This window comes from Euprymna scolopes, chromosome 32, assembly GCF_053919585.1.
Source record: "Euprymna scolopes isolate OS-2025 chromosome 32, ASM5391958v1, whole genome shotgun sequence".
Classification (NCBI taxonomy): Eukaryota; Metazoa; Mollusca; class Cephalopoda; order Sepiida; family Sepiolidae; genus Euprymna; species Euprymna scolopes.
This window is the reverse complement of record NC_136513.1, coordinates 63,639,030-63,658,730: the sequence shown is the minus strand read 5'-3', so window position 1 is coordinate 63,658,730 and position 19,701 is coordinate 63,639,030. Positions and strand designations below refer to the sequence as shown.

Sequence of the window (19,701 nt, the reverse complement as noted above, 5' to 3'; positions counted from 1 at the left end):
GGAGGTTCTCCCTTCCATGCCCACTTGACTGTCCATTTCTCACCATCAAAGTGTGCAGAGAAATCTTGGTCCTCTATCGTGCAACTTTTGTCTAACCCGGCCGTTCCTGTGACACCTTTTTCGAATTGCACACCTGCAGCCCCTTGATGTCCTCCAAATCTCACGGAGTTCCTATATACCGTAACGCCCCCTAGTCGAGCAATTGCGTCCATCCCTAGCACCACATCGATACCCGTGACAATTTTGTTAATAACAATCGCCTGCACTGTTAGTGACATCCCACGTACCATCAACCGAACGATACTTGTGCCATTGCACTTCACCTCTCTGCCGTCAACTGCCGTAATGCTGCTGGTTTCATTGCATGTGTCAACCATGTCTTTGGTGATAATTGTTGAAGTACAGCCCATGTCGACAAGGGCTTTTGCACTTTGTCCATTTAGGGTCACCTCTACTTGTGGTGACATACCCTGAAGTGCCTTCATCGAATAAGTGGGGTAGCCACCGGCGCAGTGGCTTCCCCCTGTTCGTTTCCCTGGGAACAGAATCTGCTGATGTGGCCGACTTCCCCACAGCGGTAACACGTGGCTTCTGGCTTTGGCTTCCTGCACTCCCTCGCCATATAGGGGCCTTGACATCGGTAGCATTTGCCAGAGAACCTGGGTCTCTGCCACAGTCCTCTCTGCTTTTCGTCCTTCACAATTTCCTGCTGCAGTTTGCTTCGTTGAGCGACAGCTACGATTCCCTGCTCACTCTCTTTTTTCCTGGCCAGCACCCTAGCCTGTGTAATCAACTCCATAGTATTTACACCGGGCAGTTGCTGCAGAGCTATAGAAATATGGTCCGGGAAGCCATTGATAAAGGCTATCTTAACCATCTGTCGACGCCCTCCTCCATTGAATCCTGCTAGTCCCGTCAACCTCCTGATATTGTTGGCGTAAACATCGACAGGCTCTCCGGTCCACACCATACGGCTTAGTTTGCCATATGCCACAAACAGTCCTTCGGTAAATGCTTCCTTCAACTTTTCCTCAATGGCGTCAACAGACAGTCGATTCTCCTCCCGCATCTCCAGATATAGGGCCAGAGCATCACCATCAAGATACAGCGGTATCAAGCTGGCTACATCCGCGATGTCCCGCAACTTAGCGACAAGTTTAACCTTGGTCAGCCAGGTTATAACATCTCCCTCTCCAGAGAACGTCTTAAGCATTTCACTGCTGATCCTCTTTGCTTCCATAGTTCCCGCCGAAATAGCTTGTAGTGAAGTTGAAAAAAAAAGAAATTTAAAAAAAATATATAAGACACAGCTGTTCCTTCCAAAAGGTTGAGCTCTTCAACATCCAAAAATAATTCACCGTCATAAAAAGAATTCACCGTCACTTCTTCCAACCATCGTTTCACTCTCTGCGCTCTTCACCACTGCTTAAAAAAAAGTACCGTTTATATGCTGCCCATTTCTCCACTTATGCAAATTGACTATCAAACAAAGCCATCTAGTTTTCCATTTCTCCAAACAGCCAATTTGCAAAGGGGGACAACTCAAACCACACAGAGCCATCTAGTTTTCCATTTCTCCAAACAGCCAATTTGCAAAGGGGGACAACTCAAACCACACAGAGCCATCTAGTTTTCCATTTCTCCAAACAGCCAATTTGCAAAGGGGGACAACTCACACCACATTCTTCAAGTGTATTTTTGTCGAATTTGGGAATCTTTCTGTCGAGTAAGTAGTAAGACTGTGCATCTAAAAACAAGAGTAATTTTAAATCTTTCTTATTTTAAAGCTCCATGATTCATACTAGAACTGTTCACAAAGACCTAAGTAAAATTTAGTTCTAGAAGTTGAAAGTTCAATCTTCAATACGGTCGATAGTAAGAATACAATTGAAAATTACTTAAGATTTCTATCTGATCATGGCTGATGAAATAAAAGCATAGAATAATAATATGAAGTGAATGATCAACAGAAGATGTTGTTTGAAAGAAATAGCTTAGCTTGCAGACATGAATCAAGTTTAACAGATGTTTTAACTTGTGGGATATTTCATTCCAGTCTCCAGATAATGTTGGATAATCAGGAGAGAATATGCACCATTTTGAAACCTACTTTTCACTGTGGACTGGTATTTAATAAAGTTTATCGTTTTATTTTCTTGTGGAGTAATTCATTCTGATATATAGGTAATGTTGGGTCGTCAGGAGAGAATACACACTATTTAGATTAGATAAAGAGTTCTGTTCAAAATCCCATGCAGATTCCGAAATTTAAAAGAAAGATTTTCAAGTTCGACAAGATACACCTGAAAAAGGTCGAAGATTACATCAGTCGAACTGTTAAGAATAACACTTCAGAAATCCAAATAATCCATATATATATATAAAGCAATAGATTTATGCATGTGCGCGTGTTTGTCTTTATAAAAATATTTAACTGATAAACTCTTAAACTAATGATCACATAACACTGAAATTAATCATGCACCAAAGATAGTTTAGAATGAGTAAAATCATTGGATGAATAACACATACTCTGATGTTAGCAAATTGAAATGTAAAATGTTCATTTCAACTTGCTAACATATTTCTATTACTTTTGTGCATACTTCATAGCTTGAAGTGGTTTAATTTTAAATCTTTCTTATTTATAGCTCAAAAGATACAAAAGGCTGCTGAAGCACTAAATGTTTTGGTTTTGATTTTAGCTGATTGCACCAAAGTCATTTTGAAATCCGTACTATATATACTAGGTACAATAGAGAATTGACTATAATACTAAATATGAAATCTGCATGAATTATATTTAAGCCTATATTTTGACTGGGCAAGGCTGTGGGTGTCCCTTTCTGCTATAATAATAAATTTGTCCTTACATTTTACTGCAGTTTCATAGGTTTTCCAATGTTCAGTGGTGTGTTTATAAATTTTTTGCATGGAAATCTATTAGTTTTGATAATATTGTTATTGTCACTTATTAAATTTTTTCAATCATGTTTGAATATCTAAAAACTGTATAACATAATCATTGAATTCTATCCAACAAACAGATTTTTTAATGTAATTTTTTGGACATGTTTTTAAAAGTATTTTTGTTTTAGTTGACCATTTAACAACCTAACATACTTAGGCTGGATTTATTGATGGCAGTTTAATCTGAAATGCAAAATTCTTCCAATCTTTTATAGGCCTTCGAAAGATGAATCCAAGATGGGTCCAGCTTTTTGCAATAATTCTTATGCTTTTGATGAGAGTAAATTAAAGGTATAATTTTTTTTTTTTCCCTTTAAAATTTCTTATATTTCTTTTCTAATTGATTTCTGGTGGTGAGGATGTGAGGTGGCTTTGCCCAGTCATTATTTGCTTTTTTCTCGCTTTCTTCTTCATAAACTGGTTTCACTTATGGAAAGGCAAATTGCTACTATTTCAGAAATTTTGCTTAGTTTTTTTCTTAAGTTCGATTTTTAAAATTTACTTTAGCTAAATTAGCTCTAATAAAACAAGAGACCCTATTCCTGAGGTTAACATTGATTTTTTTTATGCGATACAATTTTCTAATTATAAGAAAAAGTTTACAATGGCATCGAAACTTTAAACAATATGCAAAAGTAATGCTTGATAAATTTCCAGCACCAACACTTTCTCTCTGTTCTAAAACTGCTCCTGTTGCTTTCAATCCATTCTTTTATTTTGAAGTTAGTTGGTCTTCACTCATGCAAATTCGATTCAGTTTACATCTATTTTACATTATGGCATTTTAGAAATTGGCTTCCACACTGGCCAGTTAAAAATTCATCCCTCTTTCTCTTCTGTCCACCTTTTATGACTTCTTCTCATGTTTTCTTTGGCCTCCTCATGTCGGTTGATCCTGCTACCTCATTCATTTTGCATCCACCAACTCATGGACCCTCATCCATTTCTTTAACATATCCATTCCACTGAAGCTTTTACCGTCCAAACCAAATTTGGTAAACTTTGCTAATTGAGTTCTTTCTTTATTTCGGTTAGTGAGAGGCGAACCGAACCTATCACCATACTTTCCCTTAATCATGTCAATTGAACTTATATTAAGTAGAATACTTATTATTGTTTTGTTTTTTTCTAATGGAGAGTAAACAATGTATTGTGGATGCGTTATCGACAGCTCCCATAACTCTCGCTTCTCCTAATTTGTCCCTCAGTCCTCATTTAGAATGAGTGATTTTTCTGACAAAGAGAGAAGAAAAAGCTGTATTCTACGTCAGCAGTATTTTCATGTCGAATAAATGTCAGAAATTTTCTGTTTTTATGTCTATCCTTGTAGCCATGTCACTAGTAAGGGTGCTGGAGGTAAGCGTTTTAACTAGGCTGACATTATCTGCCTGACAAGGACCCAAACATTGGACACTAAGGAAGCCGTCATATCAGCAGGTGAAAAGTACTGGGCCTGCTGTATTACTATATGGTGAATGGATTCTGAATCATGCAGTAGCTTCTGGTGGGGCTTCTCAATGCCATATTAGTGAGTAATTGTTACAGCTTTACCTTATCATGGGCTTCAAAAAATATTTTTTCATTTCTTTTTCTCCCTTTTCCTCTCTGCCCTGCTCTAATCAAGTCTGTTGACCTGTTCTACAAATCCCAAAACTCCATCATGAATAGTCTCCAGAAAAAATATGTGATTAAACCCAGAACTCCAATTTCTAACATAGACTTCTTCTCCATGTATCTTTCTCCAACATCAGGGATTTATGTTCCAATGTTCTAGAGGTTGAAACACATTTATATTAGATCTACCTCCGCATTCCATGTTTAAAAATAGTATCCTCTATAGTATCAAACCTGATGGAATGGTTAATTGTAGGTATAGACCGCTTCATAACCTTAAAAAAGTTCCAGCAAAAACGTAACAGCCAGTAGTTCTCTTCAGAATATGCTGCTGCACAGAAATTACTTTTTCCAGTGCTTCTTATGTAATAATAGTATTAACAGCATATGCTGTATTTCCATGGACCTTGGCAATATGTGGTTAGAAGCAAGAAAAGACAAGTCTTACCGTGGGTGCTCAGCGAGTGAGTTCAGGCGAAGAAATGGAAGAACAAACATGGCGGCCAGCATTTTTATTTCGTCCGTTCTCGCGTAATCTCATGTGTGCGTGAAGATGGAAACTATAAAACGATGTTCATTTCTCGGTCCTGGGAGATTTATTCCCGATCAGGCAGGAGAGAAGGCAACGAGAGTAGAGACAGAGGACTGTAGCGATAATCTTTCTTGAACATTCCGTTTGTGTATTTGAGGTGACCCCCCCCATTATACTTCACAATATTACATACCTTATGTGCTTCAACAAGTTATATCTTTTTTATTTGTTGGTCAATTTTTAAAAGAATTACATTGATGGAAAGAGAATAGAATAAGCATTCCAATGATGTTAATTTATTTTTCTTTTATGAGTTCAATGTTTTTATGCTCCAAGTTAAAAATGAAAAGACAGTAAAAAATGACGACAGCAAAAAGGGAAACTGTTTTTTCAATGTTTACATTTCATACATTACATTTGGATACATATGCACGGAGTTAAATTTGATTAGATATGGCTGAAATTGTACTGGCTATATAAGCATAGACTTTGATTTATATTTTTACAACCACAGGAAGCAAAGTTACGACCAAGCAAAGTTTACAAAGAATATTTCAAAATTGACAAGCTAAATCGGTATACATCATCTATTTTCATATAGATAATAGTTTCAGAATTATTTTCATGTATAATATGTAAATACTTGATAATTATTGTGTGGAAATTTCTTTAAAATGTTATCTTTTATAGAAATTCAAATCTGCTTAATTGGGAAAATGGCTCGCTATGCACTAATGCGCTGACCAAAGTCAGCGTATTAACGAGTTTTGTTTGTATTCTCTTAAAAATAAAAAACTGTTTTTCTGCTTTCAAAATGAAGGCATAAAAATTAGTTTCATTTTTTTATTCTAAGTTTTTCAATTTAAAAAAATTACTTTCAAGTTTTTCAAATTTGATTTCCAAACAATACTATTTTGTTGTTTTTAACACTTTTAGTACACATGCACTAAAAGTGTTAAAAATCAACAAAATGGACTAAGTACATGTGTTTCTGTTATCATTGTGTTTATAACTTCTTACTTGTACTTTAGGTAAAATTGTGTTTTTAGTGGTAAAAACAAACAAACAAATATATAACAAATAAAAGTTACTTGTGCACTTATACTACCATGCTGAAATAACATTATTTAGAAACCCATTCTTAACATGGGGAAGGGTGTTTTGTTAACTATTCTGTATTTTTGCCTAACAATTCGTAAAATATATTGTGAAACTTGAATTTATTTTTAACTCATTGTCAACACCATTTTTTTGAATCTGTAAAACTAACCCGTTGTTTTTTAACTGAGGATATCAAAATAATAATAATAATCATAATAATAATTAGGCGGTTCGATAAAAAATTTCATTGTGATGCATTTTGTAAATTTTTACCTTAACATTTTCCTTTAAAATGACTACCTTTGAAGGTTTTCGGATATGCTGAAACGAATATCATATTTAAATTTTCTGCAAATCAGTAGCTTTCCGGATATTAAGCAATGTCATTTCTTATGTTATTGCTGGTGGCCATCTTGGTGCGTGCATTTGCACATAGTTTCTCGGGGTTACCTTTGCACATACCAAGATGGCCACCAGCAATAACATAAGAAATGGCATTGCTTAATATCTGGAAAACTACTTATTTGCAGAAAATTTAAATGCGATATTCGTTTTCAACTTACCCTAAAACCTATAAAAGTAATCATTTTAAATGTTAAGGTGAAAACAAGGTAAAAAATTATCGTTTTATTTCTTTGTTTACATAGTTGAATTTTCAGTAAAACAACAGAATGACAAAAAATGACCATCAACTGGTGAATATATAGTTGTTGCTTATCAGGATTCCTGGTACTGTGAAAGCTACATCAAGGATTCACGTAGAGTATGATTTATGGTTGCATCTCAGAAAATAGGAGTATATTTTGGGCCAGATAGAGAGGATTTACAAAATTGAAAATTGGACTGGTCCCAAAATGCATAAATTCTGGTCGACTATGGGAATTTCCATCTTTTACAGAAATCCAAAATCTATGTGAAATATGTTCTTCGATTTATTTCTGTCTACTCATATTCATATCTACTCAATTTTTTTTCTCTTTGAGGCGAGTAGTAAATACTGAATGAATGCTGTTTGGTGAGGAATCAAGAAAATGCCTGCTCTCAATAAAGCTATATTTAAATACTACTATAATACTTAGTTTTGTTCATGAATAGACACTCACTGTATGATACCATGCGCCAGTTTAAAAAAATTGAAATTTGTACATCTGAATTTATAATTCATGGCTTATGGTAAAGAAATACATCAGATTTGACTTCATAATCAGAAAGAGCACACAATTTTACATAAGAGTGCCAAGTTTCATGAGAATAACTTGAAAAATAAATAAATGGTCACAAAATTACCGAATTTCTTGAAATGTTGAGGTCCGTAATTTAGCCCACTTTTTCTAAAGAAAAATGTCCACGAAAAGCCTAAATTTTGGCACTTAAAATTCTCATAACTTTTGAACTACTGATGGTATTTGCATAATTCAAACGGTTTTAAGCATCTTTTACATAGCTCTTTTCATGCAAGTTGATAAAATAACAATTATATAAAAAGAAAAAAATCAACTTCTAATGCTAGTAATAGATGTACTGAGACTAAAGCTACTTTCGGAACTGCCAGCAACCACTGTAAAAGAGTAATAAAGAATGCAAGAGAGTTGTGCTCAGTCCATAATATCCAAAGTAGCTGAGTAGCAGCTTGGTTCCCACCAATTTTGACAAATAGCAAACAGGGTCCTGAACAGAAGTGTGTGCCATATCCCAACTATCATCAATGGACCTAAGATAATCTTGTCAGCATCAGATAAAGCCAAACTCTTTACCAAGAATTTTGCAGGTTATTCTACCCTATGCAAGCCTGCATCTGAAAACATGCTATGCAACATACAAATATCTGTGTGTGATGTTAACAAGCTAATCAAAAATCTTGATGCCAGTAAAGCAACTGGCTCTGCCGACATTCCAATTATAGTGCTGAAAAAGTTTCAACCAGAACTATCTCCCATGCTTACAAAGCTGTTTAAGCATTATCTTACAGAGAATTGCTTCTCAACACACTGGAAAACCTCATCAGTATGCCCTGTATTTAAGAATTCAGGTGATAGATCATCGCTCTCTCAGTAGAGACCAATAAGTTTCAGCAAAAATAAACTTAGTAGTGACATGCAATATTGTTTTTGTTCTGCTAGATCTACAGCAGATGTGCTAACAGTTATATCTCATAGGATTAGCGAATCTCTTAACAGAGGCTTCCTTTCTAGGGCAATTGCTCTTGACATATCGAAGGTATGGCATAAAGGTCTGCTCCACAATAGGGTATGGCATAGGCTATGATAGGGTATGGCATAAAGGTCTACTCCACAAGATCTCCAGCTACGGTATAGCTGGAAATGTCTTCTCGGTTATTAAATCATGTCTCTCTGATAGGCTCATAAGAGTAGTAGTTGATGGACAGAAATCAAAATCTCATAGTATTAATGCTGGAGACCCTCAGGAGTCCATCCTGGGCCCAACTCTCTTCCTGATCTACATCAATGATCTTCCAAAACACATACTTAAATCATTCATTGACATCTATGCTGATGACACGATCATCTATGGCAACACATCAATCGCCATAAATGACTATGTTCTCTCTCCTTTGATCTGGGGCATGTGGTACAGTGAGGAAAGAGGTGGCTGACTAATTTTAATGCATCTAAAATCACCCTTCTATCTTTACATCATCAATGCTCTGATCCCCATCTGGCATCAATTGAAATGAATGGCTCTCATCTTATGGAGGCTCCATGCTTTGGACAAGCTTTTAGGTCTGACTTTTACTCCTGATCTGAAAGGGAACATGTACATCAAATCTGTTGCCAACGTCGCTGGAAAAATGATGGGATCATTCTACCACTCTAGATGCAATTCTAATTATCTGATGCAATTCTCTACCTATATAAGAGTCAAGTGTGTCCAAGGATGGAGTACTGTTGCCACAACTGGGTAGGAGCTGCTAGAAGCACCTTATTCTGCCTTGACAGCGTTCAAAATAGACTTTGTAGTCTAGTGGAGGATGCCCCTTTCTCTTCCCTGCAACAACTTTCCCACAGAAGAGACGTTGCTTGTCTCTGCTTTATCGTGCAAGTGCTCTTCTGAGCTTCAATCTATGCCCCCTCACTCACGAAACTTTCACAAAAAAAAACACTCGTTTATCTGAAAACACTATCAATAATTTCCCCTACTCTTTATCTGTGCCTTAACCTAAACGTAGATTCTATGGACAAAGCTTCTGTCTTAGAACTGCACACCTGTGGAACTCTTCCGTTTTCCTGCTTTCTACCTGACTAGAATATGATTGGCTTCAAGTCCAACATAAAAAAAATTCTTAATGAGCCGTCCCCATTAAATGATCCGAATTACTAAATTTCCACTACTAATAATTACAAAGATATTGTCCCATTGACTACTGTACACTCCTTAACCCTAATTCTAGTGTAGCCTCTACTGTACACTCCTTAATTCTAGTGTAGCCTCTACTGTACACTCCCTAATTCTAGTGTAGCCTCTTATAAAAAAATCCTTCTTAAAGCTCATCACTTCTGACTCCATTTTTAAGACTACACATCTATACACAACTTGATAGACTCCTCCCTAATTGACACTTCTAATTAAAACTGTCATTCTAGCACCTGCTCCACCCTGTACTCTAATGGTATCACCAAGGTAACAAGCTTTCTAAGCAACCTCAATAACTTCACAATCCATATTTATTTCGATCCATATGTAACACTAAAGAGAGGCCACATCAGACCTGTAGGGTTGATGTGACGTTTCTTTTAGTTAAAAGTAATTTTTTTGTTCCCGGACGATAATCGGGTTGAAGGAATAAAAATTATTATTAATTTTTATTTGTGAATAAATTCTGAGCTAAGTCTGTTGTTGAAATGGCAGCGGCAAGAGTGCCTTTGTAGCGAAAAGTTGAATCACATGCTGGACTTCAAAAGCGAAAAAGAATGCATAAAATATGTTAGCCAAAATACACAGGCGTTTGATCTCCAAGGGCCGAAATCATAGTGTATATGAGCCGGAGGGGTGGGGATTTCACACCCGCAATTGGCAAAACTATGAGCCAAAAGTTGACCTGTGAATTTGACAAGTTGAAAAGTCGGGTTGTTTTTGATCTAAGAGAAACACACGCAGTGACTCGGCATTATGTTTTAGAACAAAGAATAGGAAAAAAAATGAATAGTCCGAAATTTCAAAACAATAAAATAACGTATCGAGAATTGTCATTTGGTGAATCAGGTCGAACAAAAAAAGGGAATTCATGAAATATTTTTGCTCGGATGGGAACATGTGTTGTCCGATAAGTTCAAAGCGACAAATGCATTCTTGGTCTTTTGACGTAAACAAAATGTCTGATATAATAAAATGGCCGACAACCAGAACTTAATTCAGAGATAAACTAAAATTCCTTTGAATTATCAAAGCGAAAAGTGAGATCAATAGATAATTTTAAAACAAATAAAATCGCGTGATTTGCTTTAAGTCAAAGGAAAAATAATTTTCCTGGATATGGAAAAATTCCATTAGTAAGCCAGGGAGGAGTTAAATAATACAACGTGTAAGTTGGGCGTTAATTAAGGGAGGAGTCAATCCAATTTTGGAAATGGACCAATGAAAAAGGGCCCTGTCGAAGTATAATCAACCAATGAGAAAAAGCCCCGTCGAATTATAATCAAGTGATTTGATTGGTCGATGACGAACATGGGTGTCGTCATCATTCCATAATTGTATTATAAAAGAAGTGAAAAATCAAAGATTAAGTCAGTGAAGAACAGGAAGAGTAGTAAGAGTAAGAGTAAGAAGAAAAGAGAGATAAGTCTCGGCAGAATCACCTCTCTCTCTCTCTCTCCCCCTCGCTTGTTGCCTGATAACTCAACGCTTATAACGTGTCTATTACTTAACGAGAATTACGCAAAGTCCGCGATACCGACCAGGTATTTCAACAACAGAAGCTCAGTTGTAGAACTAACTGCTTGCTTGAATTAATTGTCAACTCTATGTATATGCTGTAAATACTTCTTTTATGAATTTCCGCAATATATATTATATTAACTAACCTCCGGAGTTTTGTTGCTGAGGTGCGTTGATCCCTATATATATGTACATTCTTTATTTGCCATTTGTGACACCGTATCCGTCAACGAACACCCAGGATAACTAGACGATCCACGGAGGACAGGCCTTGAGGACCGAGCATCCGAGAAGAATCCCCAACGCCTTAACGAAGAACTCACTGGGTGACGCGACGTACTAACGGTTGGCAGACCTGGTTGCCCAGTCGACATATTATAACTGTACCGACCAGGGTGCAGATCATAACTGGGCCGCGATCAAGGGTCAAGGACGTGTAAGGCACACGTTTAAAGGTCACACATACATATTTCCTCCATACATATTTCCATCCACACATATTTCCATCCATACATATTTCCATCCATACATATTTCCATCCACACATATTTCCATCCATACATATTTTCATCCATACATATTTCCATCCACACATATTTTCATCCATACATATTTGATCCATACATATTTCATCCATACATATTTCCATCCACACATATTTTCATCCATACATATTTCCATCCACACATATTTTCATCCACACATATTCCATCCATACATATTTCCATCAACACATATTTTCATCCATACATATTTCAATCCATACATATTTCCATCCACACATATTTCCATCCACACATATTACCATCCACACATATTACCATCCACACATATTTCCATCCACACATATTTCCATCCATACATATTTCCATCCATACATATTTCCATCCATACATATTTCCATGAACACATATTTCATCCATACATATTGCCACCCATACATATTTCCATCCACACATATTTCCATCCACACATATTTCATCCATACATATTTCCATCCTTACATATTTCCATCAACACATATTTCATCCATACATATTCCATCCACATATATTTCATCCATACATATTCCATCCACACATATTCCATCCATACATATTCCATCCACACATATTTCCATAAACACATATTACATTCATACATATTTCCATCCACACATATTTCTATCCATACATATTCAATCCACACATATTTCATCCACACATATTTCATCCATACATATTCGATCCACACATATTTCATCCACACATATTTCATCCATACATATTCCATCCACACATATTCCATCCACACATATTTCATCCATACATATTCCATCCATACATATTCCATCCACACATATTTAATCCATACATATTCCATCCATACATATTTCATCCACACATATTTCATCCATACATATTTCATCCACACATATTCCATCCACACATATTCCATCCACACATATTTCCATAAACACATATTTCATTCATACATATTTCCATCCACACATATTTCCATCCATACATATTTCCATCCACACATATTTCATTCATACATATTTCCATCCACACATATTTCATCCATACATATTCCATCCACACATATTCCATCCACACATATTTCATCCACACATATTTCATCCATACATATTCCATCCACACATATTTCATCCACACATATTCCATCCACACATATTTCATCCATACATATTTCATCCATACATATTCCATCCACACATATTTCATCCATACATATTCCATCCACACATATTTCCATAAACACATATTTCATTCATACATATTTCCATCCACACATAATTCCATCCATACATATTTCCATCCATACATATTTCATCCATGCATATATCCATCCGTACATATTTCATCCATGCATATATCCATCCGTACATATTTCCATCTGCACATATTTCCATCCATACATATTTCCATCCATACATATTTCCATCCATACATATTTCCATCCATACATATTTCCATCCACACATATTCCATCCACACATATTTTCATCCATACATATTTCCATCCACACATATTTCCATCCATACATATTTCCATCCACACATATTTCCATCCACACATATTTCCATCCACACATATTTCCATCCATACATATTTCAATCCAAAAATATTTTAATCCACACATATTTCATCCATACATATTTCCATCCATACATATTTCCATCCATACATATTTGCATCCATACATATTTTCATCCATACATATTTCAATCCATACATATTTCCATCCACACATATTTCCATCCACACATTTTTCATCCGTACATATTTCCATCCACACATATTTCCATCCACACATATTTCCGTCCACACATATTTCAATCCATACATATTTCAATCCATACATATTTCACCATACATATTTCATCCAAAGATATTTCATCCATACATATTTCCATCCGTACATATTTCCATCCACATATATTCCATCCACACATGTTTCCATCCATACATATGTCATCCTTACATATTTCCATCTAAACATATTTCATCTATACATATTTCCATCCATACATATTTCCATCCACACATATTTCATCCACACATATTTCCATCCATACATATTTCATCCACACATGTTTCCATCCATACATATTTCCATCCACACATATTTCCATCCATAAATATTTCCATCCATACATATTGACATCCACACATATTTCAATCCATACATTTTTCATCCATACATATTTCATCCATACATATTTCATCCGTACATATTTCCATCCATACATATTTCCATCCACACATATTTCCATCCATACATATTTAATCCATACATATTTCCATCCATACATATTCCATCCATACATATTTCCATCCAGACATATTCCATCCAGACATAGTTCCATCCATACATATTTCCGTCCATACATATTTCCATCCATACATATTTCATCTATACATATTTCGATCCATACATATTTCCATCCATACATATTCCACTCATACATATTTCCATCCATACATATTCCATCGATACATATGTCCATCCACACATATTTCCATCCATACATATTTCATCCATACATATTTCCATCCATACATATTTCCATCCATACATATTTCCATCAATACATATTTCATCCACACATATTTCCATCCATACATATTTCATCCATACATATTTCCATCCATACTTATTTCATCCATACATATTTCCATCCATACATATTTCCATCCATACATATTTCCATCGACACATATTTCCATCCACACTTATTTCATCCATACATATTTCCATCCATACTTATTTCATCCATACATATTTCCATCCATACATATTTCCATCCACACATATTTCTATCCATACATATTTCATCCATACATATTTCCATCCATACATATTTCCATCCACACATATTTCAATCCATACATATTTCCATCTATACATATTTCCATCCACACATATTTCATCCATACATATTTCCATTCATACGTATTTCCATCCACACATATTTCATCCATACATATTTCATCCATACATATTTCCATCCATACATATTTCCATCCACACATATTTCAATCCATACATATTTCTATCTATACATATTTCCATCCACACATATTCCATCCACACATATTTCATCCATACATATTTCCAGCCATACATATTTCCATCCATACATATTTCCATCCACACATATTTCATCCATACATATTTCATCCATACGTATTTCCATCCATACATATTTCCATCCACACATGTTTCAATCCATACATATTTCCATCTATACATATTTCCATCCACAAATATTCCATCATCACATATTTCATCTATACATATTTCCATCCACACATATTTCATCCATACATATTTCCATTCACACATATTTCATCCATACGTATTTCATCCATACATATTTCATCCATACATATTTCCATCGACACATATTCCATCCACACATATTTCATCCATACATATTTCTATCCACACATATTTCCATCCACACATATTTCCATCCACACATATTTCATCCATACATATTCCATCCACACAGATGTCCATCACGTATTTGATTCATACATATTTCCATCCACACAAATTCCATCAATACATATTTCCATCCACACATATTTCCATCCATACATATTTCATCCGTACATATTTCCATCCACACATGTTTCCATCCATACATATTTCCATCCACACATATTTTCATCCATACATAATTCATCCACACATATTTCCATCCATACATATGTCCATCCACACATATTTCCATCCATACATATTTCATCCATACTTATTTCATCCATACATATTTCCATCCACACATATTTCATCCACACATCTTTCATCCATACATATTTCCATCCATACATATTTCATCCACACATATTTCCATCCACACATATTTCCATCCACACATATTTCATCCATACATATTTCATCCATACATATTTCCATCCACACATATTTCATCCACACATATTTCATCCATACATATTTCCATCCATACATATTTCCATCCACACATATTTCCATCCACACATATTTCCATCCACACATGATTCCATCCACACATATTTCATCCACACATATTTCATCCATACATATTTCATCCATACATATTTCATCCACACATATTTCATCCATACATATTTCATCCACACATATTTCCATCCACACATATTTCCATCAACACATATTTCATCCATACATATTTCATCCATACATATTTCATCCATACATATTTCATCCATACATATTTCCATCCACACATATGTCATCCACACATATTTCCATCCACACATATTTCATCCATACATATTCCATCCACACATATTTCCATCAACACGTATTTCATTCATACATATTTCCATCCACACAAATTCCATCCATACATATTTCCATCCACACATATTTCCATCCACACATTTTTCATCCGTACATATTTCCATCCACACATATTTCCATCCACACATATTTCCATCCATACATATTTCCATCCATACATATTTCCGTCCACACATATTTCAATCCATACATATTTCAATCCATACATATTTCACCATACATATTTCATCCAAAGATATTTCATCCGTACATATTTCCATCCGTACATATTTCCATCCACATATATTCCATCCACACATGTTTCCATCCATACATATGTCATCTATACATATTTCCATCCAAACATATTTCATCTATACATATTTCCATCCATACATATTTCCATCCACACATATTTCATCCACACATATTTCCATCCATACATATTTCATCCACACATGTTTCCATCCATACATATTTCCATCCACACATATTTCCATCCATAAATATTTCCATCCATACATATTGACATCCACACATATTTCAATCCATACATATTTCATCCATACATATTTCCATCCATAGATATTCCATCCATACATATTTCCATCCATACATATTCCATCGATACATATGTCCATCCACACATATTTCCATCCATACATATTTCATCCATACATATTTCCATCCATACATATTTCCATCCATACATATTTCCATCAATACATATTTCATCCACACATATTTCCATCCATACATATTTCATCCATACATATTTCATCCATAAATATTTCAATCCATACATATTTCCATCCACACATATTTCCATCCAGAAATATTTCCATCCATACATATTTCCATCCACACATATTTCAATCCATACATATTTCATCCATACATATTTCCATCCATACATATTTCCATCCACACATATTTCCATCCACACATATTTCCATCCATACATATTTCATCCATACATATTTCCATACATACATATTTCCATCAACACATATTTCATCCATAATATTCCATCCACACATATTTCCATCAACACATATTTCATTCATACATATTTCCATCCACACAAATTCCATCCATACATATTTCAATCCACACATATTTCCATCCATACATATTTCATCCATACATATTTCCATCCATACATATTTCCATCCACACATATTTCCATCCATACATATTTCATCCACACATATTTCCATCCATACATATTTCATCCACACATATTTCCATCCATACATATTTCATGCACACATATTTCTATCCATACATATTTCCATCCACACATGTTTCCATCCATTAATATTTCCATCCATACATATTTCATCCATACATATTTCATCCATACATATTTCCATCCACACAAATTCCATCCATACATATTTCCATCCACACGTATTTCCATCCATACATATTTCATCCATACATATTTCCATCCATACATATTTCCATTCACACATATTTCATCCATATATATTTCATCCATACATTTTTCCGTCCATACATATTTCCATCCACACATATGTCCATCCACACATATTTCCATCCACACATATTTCATCCATAAATATTTCCATCCATACATATTTCATGCATACATATTTCATCCATACATATTTCATCCATACGTATTTCATCAATACATATTTCCATCCACACATATTTCATACATACATATTTCCATCCACACATATTTCATCCATACATATTTCATCCATACATATTTTATCCATACGTATTTCATCAATACATATTTCCATCCATGCACATTTCAATCCATGCATATTCCATCCATACATATGTCACCCATACATATTCCATCCATATATATTTCATTCATACATATTTCCATTCATACGTATTTCCATCAATACATATTTCATCCATACATTTTTCATCCATACATATTTCCATCCATACATATTTCATCCATACATATTTCCATCCATACATATTTCCATTTATACGTATTCCATGCATACATATTTCCATCCATAGATATTTCCACCCATACATATTCCATCCATAAATATTCCGTCTATACATATTCATCCATACATATTCCATCCATCCATATTTCATTCATACATATTTCCATTCATACATATTTCCATCAATACATATTTCCATCAATACATATTTCCATCCATACATATTTCATCCATACATATTTCATTCATACATTTTTCATCCATACATATTTCCATCCATATATATTTCCATCCATACATATTTCATCCATACATATTTCCATTTATACATATTCCATCCATACATATTTCCATCCATACATATTTCCACCCATACATATTCCATCCATACATATTCCGTCTATACATATTTCATCCATACATATTCCATCCATACATATTTCATCCATACATATTTTATCCATACATATTTAATCCATACACGCTGGCATCAATTGTGATGGACGGCTCTCGTCTGGGTGAGGCCCCGTGTTTTGACAAGCTTCTGGGTTTGACCTTTACTCCTGATCTGAAATGGAACACGTACATCAAGTCTGTGGCCAAGGTCGCAGGAAAGATGGTGGGATCCTTCTACCGCTCCAGAAGATATCTCACTACTGATGCAATTCTCTATCTATATAAAAGCCAAGTACGGCCAAGGATGGAATACTGTTGCCATATCTGGGCAGGAGCTGCCAAAAACAGCCTATCATGCCTTGACAGAGTACAAAATAGACTTCGTGGTTTAGTGGGGGATGCCCTTTTCTCTACCCTGCAACCTCTCTCCCACAGAAGAGACGTTGCGAGCCTATCCTTGTTTTATCGTTATTTTCATGGCAGGTGCTCGTCTGAACTCCAATCCCTGGTCCCCCCTCGCCAATCTTTCACGAAAAACACCCGTCTAGCTGAATCCACTGTAAAAAATTTCCCCCACTCTATATATGTGCCTAAATCAAAACGCGGATTTCATGAGCAAAGCTTCTTTCTTAGAACTGCACGCCTGTGGAACTCTGTTTCGTCTGCCTGCTTCCCTCCGGACTACAACTTGGATGTCTTCAAGTCTAATGTTAACAAATTCCTAATGAACCGCCCCCCTAATTAAACACTTCATAAAATCTCCTCACTAACGTAATGTACTTACAATAACCCTTATCCCTGAGTGGCTTCCGGGCCTTGATAAGTGGTGATCACTGTGTAAAAAAAAAAAAAAAAAAAAAATTTCCATCCATACATATTCCCATCCATACATGTATCTATCCAACCTATTCAATCCATACATATTCAATCAATACATGTTTCGCTCCATACAAATTTCTATCCATACATATTCCATCCATCCATATTTCATCCATACATATTCCATCCATACATATTTCATCCATATATATTTTCATCCAAACATATTTCATCCATACATATTTCATCCATACATGTTTCTATCCATACATATTTCATTCATACATATTTCATCCATATATATTTTATCCATACATATTTCATACATACATATTTCCATCCATACATATTTCTATCCATACATATTTCATCCATACATGTTTCCATCCATACATATTTCTATTCATACATATTCCATCCATCCATATTTCATCCATACATATTCGATCCATACATATTTCATCCATACATATTTTCCTCCAAACATATTTCATCCATACATATTTCTTCCATACATGTTTCCATCCATACATATTTCATTCATACATATTTCATTCATACATATTTTATCAATACATATTTCATACATACATATTTCCATCCATACATATTTCCATCCATACATA

General features: G+C 34.9%; 1 protein-coding gene across 4 annotated transcripts in view; it reads left to right on the top strand.

Moving 5' to 3' along the window:
* Positions 1–19,701, top strand: part of LOC145256395 (ribonuclease Oy-like) — a 456,188-nt gene that overhangs the window by 292,500 nt on the left and 143,987 nt on the right. For all 4 annotated transcript variants that reach the window (XM_080115250.1, XM_080115249.1, XM_080115253.1 and 1 more), the window contains one exon: positions 3,186–3,261. In XM_080115250.1, the coding sequence (XP_079971376.1) occupies positions 3,186–3,261 (76 nt within the window). The remainder of the gene's footprint in view (positions 1–3,185; positions 3,262–19,701) is intronic.